Source organism: Telopea speciosissima, chromosome 2 (assembly GCF_018873765.1).
Source record: "Telopea speciosissima isolate NSW1024214 ecotype Mountain lineage chromosome 2, Tspe_v1, whole genome shotgun sequence".
In the NCBI taxonomy this organism is placed as follows: domain Eukaryota; kingdom Viridiplantae; phylum Streptophyta; class Magnoliopsida; order Proteales; family Proteaceae; genus Telopea; species Telopea speciosissima.
The window spans coordinates 34,205,342-34,217,243 of NC_057917.1; the positions used below are offsets into that span (position 1 = coordinate 34,205,342).

Sequence of the window (11,902 nt, forward strand, 5' to 3'; positions counted from 1 at the left end):
CCTAGGGCCACGTTATTAACATCAACCCATTGGTCTTAGGGGGCCTAGGACAACAATGAGGTTCAAGGGGGTTTCTTGGGGTTGTAATTAGAAAAGCACAACCATAAAATGAGGTCCAACATCCTACCAAGATCATACCTTGGGTTCCAAGTGGAACCCTAAGTTTGAAGTCACTAGGGTAAACAGATCCAATTCTAACCTTTGCTGTCAAAGCACATCAGCTAGGTTTAGGCCTACTTTATATGACCTTACACTCTAATTGGTCAATAGTTTCTTTATACAAATGTAGCCCTAGCAGTATAGTTTATAATGCAACTTGAATCGCGTCGATATGATGTGTATAGACCATGTTATAGTCAAAATAGTGAGTAGAGGTCAAGCTATCAGCAATGAACGGATCCACTTAAGTGGGTCTAGTCGTGAGTCCGTTCGCAGACTGAACACATGTTTTCAGCCCAGAATTCATCCAAATCGATCTCCAAGGCCATTAATGGCTCCAAAGGCATGTAGGTAAGGTTATTAACCCTAATGGCACAATGAATTAAGGCACCTATGGTCCTACTCGATCACCCAACCCAAACATGAGTTTTTCCCCATTACTCCTAGATTCCTAAGTCAAGGTCTCATCAATGGGCTTAAGACTTGAATGAGGGATTAAATGGAGAAACCATAGGCTTCAGCTACCTCTAAATGGAAGCATTTAAGCCATTAAACCATGGCCTCTTACCTAGGTAGAGGGAACATTATGATCGTAGGTGGAAATCCTCAAAAACAAAACAAAGTAAGAAAATGGAGAGATGAGGTTGGATGAGAGGCTATGTATTCTCATCAGCAAGGTATCAAGGTCAGCCATTAATGGCCCTAACATAGGTAGCTGGAGCAATCAATACATGTTCAGCCGAAAGAGAGAGAGAGAGAGAGAGAGGGGGGAGAAGAATACTCCCCAGGTAAGAGTGAATGGAGCTGATGCAGTCTCTCCTCCCCCCTTCTCCTTCTTCTTCTTCTCTTCTTCTCCTTCTCCTTCCCTTCTTCTTCTTCTCTTCTTTTCTCTTCTTTCCTTCTCCATGATTTGGTTTGGATGAGAAATGAATAGGAGCCAAAGAGCTCACCCTTTTTATAATTAAAAAGGGCCTTAGGGCCTATTTAGCTAAGGTTCCCAAATGTCCAAAATGCTTTAAACTATTTTTTTAAACATGGTTTGGGCCTTGTGGTCCCATCAACTTGACTAACCAAGGTGAGGGAAAGATGGGGGTGAGGTCAGGAGCGCGGGGTAAGTGGGTCCTATAAGGTTCTGTTTACAAAAGGACTTAATAGCACGAATGGACTTTCAAATGGACTCGTCAGCAGTGGGTCGGTTCATAAATCCGCTCCTACAGAAAGCGCTAAACAAGAATAGTAAAGTCTCTGGGTCTTAGCCTGTACTTCAAGGATTTCAAGGGGGTTGTATACATAACTTTTAGGGTTAAAAGCTTACCTTTGAGTTGTCTCATTTCTCACCAAAACAGGGTTCCTATCCTTTAATTCAAACTTTCACCTTGACTGTCACGGCCCAAGGTCATAGCTATTGACAGTTGGCAGCCTCGCAACACCAACCAATGAACATTCAATTTAGCCTGAAAAATTATGGTGTATTTTGGGCGCGGGTATAACAAATTGCCTCCCTGTCACTATAGGCGTCAATCCTAACCTGCATCCTTCCAATCGTGCTTTGATCGAATGGTTCAACTCTGACACTTCTGAATCCTCATCACTTAAGTCAACTTAGAAATGCTAGACAATGGTGGTAATTAACCCCCCATAGGACAAGACTAGTAGCTTCTTAATTGGCCAATTCCTCTCGACTCTATGTCTTCTCTCTTACCTTGAATTTCTGTGGAAAATGCCTGAAGACTCAAATTTTGAGTAGGTATTGGAAATGGTTCGCACCCGCATAGGTGGGAATCACTCCCCTCCCCGTGAAGAGGTCGCAGATGCCTTGGACATGGCCCCACCAACCACCTCTCCTACCCAAAACAATGCACAGATGTGATGGAAATACTAGGAAATATGTTGCAGGCTATGCAACAGGAACAACAGGCCTTCATGTAATCCTTGAATGCCCAATTCTAGGCAGTAATGGAGGAAAGAGAAAGTCAACCAGTGCCTCCTGCACAAGTACCACCTCCTGCACCTACTACTCAACCCCCTTCACTACTGATGATGTTATCTTCATAGTGAATGATATGCTAAGAATTTTCAACAACAATAAGGAAAGTACGTGAAGGATATGATGGCAGCCATGAGGGAACAACAACAAGAATTCATGGCTAGTGTGAATGCATAAATCCAATCGGCACAACAGACACAGACCATGCCAGAGGATTCCTCTATACCTGTTGCACCATTTACAAGCGATGCACGTCAGAGTCAACCTGATCGCCACCTCGGACACAAGGGTCTAGGAAGAGGCCTATGGCCTCACAGGAGTTCGAGGCCCCTAGTAAGTCTCCCAGAGGACCCTATCCTAATATGACTCTGACACACTGAAGGGTTTCTTGTAGGCCATTGATGTTAGATGGAGTCCCTTTGGTTGTAACTAGTTACCAGTGAGGGACTCACTAAAGGGTTTCTCATAGTATAGAGATTAGAGCGAGGGTGTACTTTTTCCTCCGTGCTACATAGACACGTGGTTGAGTTTTGGTAAGGATATACACGTGTAATCTAATGGATAGGACATTTCAGATCCGATGGTTTAATTGGTGTAAAGTATTATGTCGGGTGTTAGCTGTGAGGTTTTGTGTGGCCGAGAGAAATGGAAACTAGAACTGCAGGATTTTACAAAACTTTACTCAACAATAGGTATGAGTGGAGTAATGGGTTATCAAATGTCCCCTATATCAGGGGTTCCATTAATATTCTAATTCATTCTAAAGTTGAGTTCAGTATTGGAGAATCAGAAGTGAAAGTCTTCATAGCAAAGGTCTTGTAAGCAAAAGTAGTATGGACCTATAACTTGCAACCGAACCATCAGAGTATAACAGGTGGAAGAGATAAAGAGGGTTATTCAAATCTTTTGATTTCTTGAGGTATATGTTCGAAGTTTAATTCTCCCAGAGACCTTAGATATGGTGAATTTTAGACCAATCGAATTCAGAATATTTCAGGCCACCTATGTAAGGATGGATATTATTAAAGAGGGGGTTTTGAATTATTGATAGAAGGTACCGTTGAGTCATCGGCAACCTTGGTGGTACAACAGACACTGGTGGGGAGGATCAGAGAAGCCTAAACTACTGATGGAGCATTACTGAAGTCGTTAGATGGTATTCGAGAGGAGAAACAACAAGATTGGAGCCATAGTGAACAGGTTGGTACTGTCACCATTACTGATAGGTATTTATGATGTATTAAATGTATCGGTGTCAAGAGAGTACACTCCTGGCCAGACACTTGTCCTGACTCATGATCCACATTAGCTTGTTGTGGACTAGACAATGAAAAGGTTCTGGGGTACAACGAGCATAATCTCCATTACCATACTATCTAATTGTGAAGGTATCGTGGAATAAGCACTCCGATAAAGGAGCGTCTGGGTGACGAGAAGATAAAAGGCGGTCGAAGTATACATACCTATTCGGATCCCCAAGCACGTCAAATTTCAAGAACGAAATTCTTATAAGGTTGGGGGAATGTTATACCCATGCCCGAAATACACCCTAATTCTTCTGGGCTAAATTCAATTTTCATTGGTAGGTATGGCGATGCTGCCAATGGTCAACACTTGTGACCTTGAACCGTGGTAGTCAAGGGGAAAGCTTGATAAAAGAATGCAATTTTGCCTTGACGATTAATGATACCACCCAAGGGTGAGCTTTTAACCCTAGATGTTACGTATACATACCCCCTTAAAGTCCTTGAAGTGCGGGCCAAAGCCCGAAGCCAAATATGGAGTGAAAAGCCATTATTCCACGGTCAGATGAAGGGAGGTTGCTAGACTATTGTTGCACCTGGCCTTACAAGCGCTTGTGTTGTTAAACCTATTTTGGAGTAAGTTTCTTGTGGGATCCACTTGCCTCATGTCTTAGACATTGCATTGGTGTTCTCGGGCATGATGGGCCCCATACCTAACTTTACAAACCATGTGGGCTTAAGTAGGTGGGCCCACATAACCCACCCTAGCCTTTAAAGAGTTTTAAGCCTAAAGGGACCCAACTAAATAGGCCCTTAAGTCCTTTTTAATTATAAAAGGGGTTGAGCTCTTTAGCTCTTTCTCATTTCTCCAAAAACCAAATCATGGAGAAGGGAAAGAAGAGAAAAGAAGAAAAGAGAGGAAGAAGAAGAAGAAGATGAGAAGGGGGAAGGGAAAAAAGGGAGCAAAGGAAAAAGATAAGGAGGGGGGGGATGGAAGAAAGGGAGAGAAGGAAAGAGATAAGGGGGGTCACCTAGCCTTGGCTCCTAATCCCTGCATTGGTAAGCATTCTTTCCATCTCTCTCTCTTCCTATTTACCTATTTTAGTACTAGGGTTTTGGTTTTGGGGGAAAAACCCAAGTGTTGGGTAATCGGGAATGGACCATAGATGCCTTGATTCATTATCCCATTAGGGTTAATAGGACCCTAATGAACTTTAGAAACCATCCCTACAAGGCCTTGGAGACATTAATGACCTTGGTCTAGTTGGTTGAGTTTTGGGGAAGAAAATCGTGTTTTGGGTGCAGGCGGATGCAAGGCCAAATCCAAATCCATCGTGTTCTGGTTTTGACATTAACTTTATCTATAGATATCGTATAGATGTGATTCAAGTTGTGTTGTAAACTAGACATAAAGGGTTACATTTCTTATGAAGAATCCTTTAACCGAATCACCGAGGAAGGTCCTATAAAGTGGACCCGAGTACTAGATGGTATGGGACGTTGATGCACCAAAAATACCTCTCAACACAATAGTTTCATATAGTATTGCGGTTAGGGTTATGTTTCCCTTGCTACAACCCTTACCAATAGGGGTTTGGGTAGTTGGGTAACCAAGGCCCCCTGTGTACTTGAGGAGCGGACATGGCCAGGTCAGGAGTGTTCATTGGTTATCGGGTTTGCCACAAGGTAGTATTCTGCGTGGCTATGTCTGGTGCGGGCTCCAAGGTAGCAATTGAGGATACATCACGACTATGACCAAAAGTGAGCTGGGGATGTATCCCGAGTACAACAAGTACCGAGTGACCTAGATTGATTGATAGGTGGCAATATGTTAATTAATTCATGCATTATGGACTATGTGTTATTGCTTGTTTATTCCCCATCCCCTCACTAGGCTTAGTGGAGCTTACCCCTATTTGTGTAACGTTTTTAGATGTGATTGCAGCTGATGTATGGGTGAGCTTGAGGCACCTTCTTTTGGTTATGTCTTGTTCGGTGCCACTGATTTGTAGCCAGTGACTTTGGGCAGTGATGCTAAGTAGCTGTTGATGGTTGTGCTAATGGGGCACTTGGATCGAGAATCTTATCTTTTGTTTCTTCTGGTTTTCATCATTTCCATCGTATAAACTATTGTAACCTTGTTTATTATTGTTTGAGCTTTTAGTTGATCTTTTGAGATAAAATGTAATATACATTGTATCACTTATTACTCAGACTTTTGAACCTCTTTTATTGATGATAAACGCTTCCGCACTCTTGTTTCTACATTTGCTTTTATTGTAAATGTGTTTTCTTCCACACTCTAATGTACATGTGATTTTGTATTGAGATGACTGTGATTCGAGTCACTACATCGTGGTCCTGGTGGTGGTTTTATAGGATGACACGTGCCGTCCTAGTCATACCCTAGATATTGTATTATTTTATCCCTTATTGGGATGGGGGTGTGACAAGTCATCTCTCCGCAGGTAAATGGAAAGTGTTGGTCAACAGCCACCACCTCTCCACCAAAGCATAGTATAGGTCAGGATCATAATTGCGAGCTTCCAACTATGCAAAGTCCTCGAACCCCATCTCCGGATTGTCCCCTAGATAGGAGGGTACAACTGGTTGTACCACTCCTACACCAAATCAGTCGACCTGTATTTCTTAATACGGATCATTTTCTACAAAAGGGAAAGCGCCAAAATAAAAAATACATACATTAAACCAAATCATTGGTGCAAATCAAGAAATCAAACACAAACAATCAAAATACAATGGAACATCAACAATCAAGACAAGAAAAGAAAATATAAAAAAAAAAAAAACAAGAAATGCCACTTACTGTGCCCTGCAAATATCGGTGGCAGTGTTCTTCAGGTGCTTCTCGTGATACCACAGAGCACGCATGTCACGCTTGTACTCGTTGTCACTCCAACGAGCTTCCCCATAGAATTCATTAGAATTTAAGGAGGAAGAATCCTTAGCTAAGGGGTCCTCATGAACAGAAGGTGCCTCGGGGACCCTCTCTGGGATAGAAATCCCGCTCCCACATGTATTCGGCCTCTTGGGAGGCACCTCTTCAGCCACGTAAGGGCGTTTGACCTTATCCTTGGGTGCCATAGAGAACCCGAACTGGAGAAAACCCTAAGTTTTGAGGTTTATAAAGCAAGAATATGAATAAAAAAAAAAAGCCCAAATGAAAGAGAATAAAGAAAGAGAAAACTCAAGGAGAGGTTTGGGATGATTAAAAGAGATCAAACCAAATGATTTCCCCCCTAAGAACTGAACTCCAGAGGCTTAAAAAGATCTAACCCAAGCATAACCATGCCTAGGGTTTCAAAATCGCAAGAATAGAGAATAATTTCAAGAATCCTAAGATCAAAGCCTGAATCAAGGGATTCCAAGAAGGTTTTCAGAGGAAAAACCTAGCAAAGCAAGAATTAGAAGAAGAAAATGAACCAAAGTAGCTCGGGTCCACTTTAAAAACTCCAAAATGAGTTGCAGAAGCCAAAGCGTTGCCCCGCCAAAATGACATAAAATGCACTATGGATGGCACCTCGTGCCAGTCAGCTAGTGCGCACTGTCTCTTACGAAAAAAAAAAAGAAAAAGTGAAAAGAGGTTGAACACACCCACACATGCGATGCATATGCATCCCGGGCTACCCCTACCATTGGCAGGAAGTCTAATCAGATTATTATGGTGAATCACAGTTCAACCAAACCTTGCAAGAAAGTTAAATTTGTGAAATGTGATACAAAAGCGGCTCGCAAATGGCACAGTGACCCGGTAAGAAGAAGCACCTAAGTCACAGGTAAGTATCCCTTGCCCTATCTATCAAAAAAGACAAAAATGATACACGATTTATCTTCTTCAAAACTCGTTTGGTGTAAGGTCCAAGAGGACTACTCCAGGATTTCAAGAAACTTTGCTACCTCTTTCTTCAAGACTTATTTGATACAAGGTTCAAGAGGACTATCTCTAAATTTTTAAGAAATGTAGACTTTTTTTTTATTTAGAACTCCTTTGGTTCAAGGTCCAAGAGGACACTACGCCGGGATTTCTTAGAAAGTTTTACAAGACTGATAGGTTAAGAGGAACTATCATTGGCTATGCCATTAGGTAAGTAATCGATTAGACATGATTATTTTAAGACACAATTTTTAAATGTTTTTACAAGATTTTCACCTTAGTACCCCTCAACAAGGTTATTGAATCGTTTTTCGCTCACTGAAAGATGATGTGCTCAAGTAATCACTTCATTGACTTTCAATTGTTCCATAGTCTCAGTTAAAAAGGGGCATTCTGTAGATACCCCATTTTGTCACCTCGAGTGGCCCTAGATGAAAATGAGCTTGGAATACCTAATGTATGGAAGTGGTTCCCTCATTATAGTTCATAGTGTACCCCTTGCCCCCAGGCAGTGTTCTCAACTTCCATGATGGAATGACGGTTAAAAACAACCAAAACGATTTTCAAAAATAAAGGTCAATTGTTTTGACACATTTAGATAGACCCAGACTTTAGCTGGAATAGGCTTAGAACTGGCTACAATACTCCCTGATGCTACATTAGGACCAGTTCATCTTGTCCTAAAACAGCACCCAATGCAGTTTAGCCAATTCCATTCTCCCAGAAACAATACCATTTGAACTCCATCCTAGATTGGGATTTGATTTTATTCCCACTCCCACAACCTTAGCACCCCCTACCCACCTTTTAGGACTCAAAAGACCTTCCACAAGACCCTAGAAACCTTCCTTTGGCGGATTGAAGCGATTCCTTCCATCCAAAGCCCAAATCAACCCTTCTTCATATGGTAAGAAGATCCTCTTCAATTGGAAGTTGAGAACCCATGTCTTGCTCTATTTTGGGACCTTCACATTATAAATAGGGGACCCCTTACACGTTTTAAGGGATTCTACCAAATTAAGAGAGATTTTGATACATTCTATTAGTCTTTGGCAAAGTCCGATACAATTGCGATGTGCTTTGGAGCCTAAGTTGTGTTGTTGTATTTGTTCCGATTTGAAGCTTCTCTAACTTGAGTTTAGGCCACTCAAACAGTTTTCCTCCCTTCATGAAACTTGTAGGCAGGTGAATCTTCTTACTTTTAGTTTTTGTTTCATATTTTTCTGATTTTTCTTCGATTTTAAAATTTTTTTCTTCTGAGCTCAAGTGTCTCCTGCCCTCAATGTGGCAACGGTATTGTGCAAATCTATATGGCTTTTCCGTTTAGTTTCTTTCATGAACTCTATCCAGCTCTCTTTTCCCCAGTAGGTTAGGAGAATTTCTACTCCTTTTCTTATTTTTTAGAGCTAGTTTAATATTTTTTCCTCGATTTTTCATTGAGGTTAGAACAGTTTCTCATTGTTCTTCTGTAATTGAAGGTTTCAATGCTTTTAGCATTTTTAAATGTTTTGATCCGATTTCTTTTAATATGCTTTGATCTTTTCATGTTTTTATCTCGTTTTCATCGTTGTTTTAATCGATTTTCTTCATACTTGGGTTTTAGGTCCATCTCCCTTCTCTTTTTCATGTGTTACACCCCTGTTAGGATAAAATAATACCAAGGGTATTTTCATAATTTTCCATTCATGAATTTACCTTTGTTTATTTTTATTATTCATGATGATATATATGTTGTCCTTCATGCATATCATGTTCATAATGCTTGCCATTAATTGCCATAATTTCCCATAATTTTGATGCTGTATACCCTGTATTGCAAATTTTCAATATCGTGGATGTTATGAATGGCAATTCTGTAATTTTCAGCATGTGTATGTATGATGACCAACATGTTAGCATATGATGTATCTCATTACATGATGCCATATGTGCCTTAAATTCCAGTATAATAACCATGTAGGATACAATTGGATCCAGGTATGTCATCCATCCCTCTTTTGTGATTTTGTGTTTGATTTCATAGCATTTATGTTATTTTCGATTCAGGCTCAACCCAAAACATGCAACATAGGGTAGACGTCCGGTTTTTACCAGGTGAACCGGGGTGTCTAACATCTTCTCGAGATCGCAACCTGACACAAACCTCAACCTTAACTTTTGAATTGAATCAGTTCGGATGAAGTCATTTCTATTTTATTTTTAGTAAGGATTCTAGACCTTAAACTAGGAGAGGACTCCTTGTCAACAAGATCTTGAGGGCTGGTTTTCTCATTGGCATGGCCGCCATGCTGGTGCAAGGCCCATGTGACTAGGTAGGCAACTTCTCCTGCCCAACATATATAGAAAATGTATCAATTATCATACACGATTATAAGCATTGTAACAATACATTGGTTATGAGCATGGAAACTGATACACCATAATTTCTACTTCAAATCATGACCGTACACGTGGACTCACAAAGAAATGCAACTTGGACGCATGCTTGGAAAATTCCACGTGCTCGACGGTTATGAAACTAACCCCCACCATGGCGGTTATGGAACCACCCTTAGAAAATCCCACTTGGACCGAGAATTCCGGAATTGAAGGGAGGACTACATCAAGAATGAGAGTACCGAAAAACCGTGCTGCTAAGGAAGACCACTACTAATGAAGAATGGGGTATTTTAGTTCCAACCCATCTATATAAATTCAGGGCGAACCCCTCATATGAGGACATTCATGATTAGATTGTATTCAATAATCAATAAAGAGAATATTTTACTCCATTGTCTTTTCTCTGTCATTCCCAATTTCTTTCAATGTTCTTTACTAGCTAAAGAACTGTGTTTACAGTAGGGAATTTCTTCGGCAGAAATTCTTGCACAACATTTGGCGCCGTCTGTGGGAATCGGAGAAGAAAGACCTACAAAGATCCCACTATGACCAACACACGAAACCAGGCTAGGATCACTCGATCAGCCGCCACCACCGCTGCACCAAATCCCCTGCCAGGACCTCCTACTGCTGGTCAGGGAGGAATCTTGCCCCATCCGACTGCCTCTCGGCGAGGAGGTGAAGATCTCATCCCAGAAGACTAGGACCCATCGCATTAGGAGGAGTCTCAGCCAAGGCTCCCAGGGGATCCACCACGCTACGTAACGGTGGTTCAATTCGATGCGATGCAGGCTCGCTAGGATGACAAGATGGAGCAGATGCTGGAGATACAGCGTGGTCTCTTACAGGGGATCCCCATACCTCCTCCTCCACCGCCGAACATAGATAGATCTCGTTCCCCGGAGCATAGCGAGAATCACAGCAATGCAAACAACTCCCGACGAAGGAACAAGGAGATGCCGGGGAACTCCATGAATCAAGATTCGCACATGACGAAGGTAGAGCAAGCTCCGAACGACAAAATCTTGGAATTCCAAGATCAAATTCTAGAAGTCCTCAGGGGAAAGAACCAAGCCCCGATTCACAACTTTCACTTCACTACGGATTTGGCATTCATGGATGAGGTTCGGTAAAAGCCTCTCCCAAAAGGGTTCAAGATGCCAACCATGGAGCAATATGCAGGCACCGTGGATCCGGAGGATCACCTGGAGACTTTCAAGTCCCTCTTGTTCTTCCAAGCTGCTTTAGACGCTATAATGTGTAGGGCCTTCCCCTCCACCCTAAAGGGAGCGGCGCGACAGTGGTTCAATAGGCTCCCTCCACGGTCTCTCTCCAATTTCACAGATCTAGGCAGGGCCTTCTTGGCTCACTTTGTAAGTAGTAGAGTCCACAAGAAGATAGCAGCCAATCTACTGGCCATAAAGCAGCGCCCCAATGAATCCATTAGAGGTTTTCTTACAAGATTCAATAAAGAAGCCCTGGAGGTGCGAAACTTGGACCCCATAGTGAAGTTCCAGGCGTTGCGTAGTGGAATTCGAGATGTCGAGTTAAAAAAGTCCTTGATCATGGATGAACTAGGAGACATGTATGAGCTATTCTCAAGATGTGAAAAGTATATCAACTTGGCCGAAGTTCTTACGGCCGAGAAAGAAGATAAAACCGAGAAGAAAGCACAGGAGAGAGAGGAGACCCCCCGAGAAGTTGGCGCAAAACGCAGCCGAGATGACAAGGAGGGTAGAAAAAAGAAAGATGATGGGAAAGCATGGGTACCCAAAGCTGCAGATCTGGAATCCGAGCCGGACTATATGGCCCTGACTCATACCCGAGCACACATCTTGAATGAAATCAAAGACCAAGTGACCCTACGTTGGCCGGCCAAGATGGTCAAGCCGGTGCATGAGCGCAATAAGAACAAATACTGTCATTTTCATCAAGACCACGGTCACAACACCGAGGAGTGCCGGCAGTTGAAGGATGAGATAGAAGCTCTCATCTAGAGAGGGCGCTTGGGCCAATTCGTCAAGAAAGAAGGAAACGAGCGCAGGTCAGATTATTGTGCTTGGGAGCCAGAAGAAAAACGAAGGTCACCCCTATGGACTGATAAAGGAGAACTTCCCCGAAGTAAGCCCAATGCCGAGAATGTGCCCTTAAGGGAGATAACTACCATATTTTGGCGGGCTTGGAATGGGAGGAGAAACCTTGAATTCCCGAAAGCAGCACCCTCGGAATGTACTTCAA

At 42.3% G+C, this 11,902-nt stretch overlaps 1 protein-coding gene across 1 annotated transcript; it reads left to right on the plus strand.

Annotated features, from left to right (window-relative positions):
* The first annotated feature begins 10,830 nt into the window (after positions 1 to 10,830).
* On the plus strand, positions 10,831 to 11,661 carry LOC122650662. Its single transcript, XM_043844057.1, has one exon. It carries the CDS (start codon positions 10,831 to 10,833, stop codon positions 11,659 to 11,661), a length of 831 nt encoding a protein of 276 aa, XP_043699992.1.
* Positions 11,662 to 11,902: the final 241 nt, after the last annotated feature.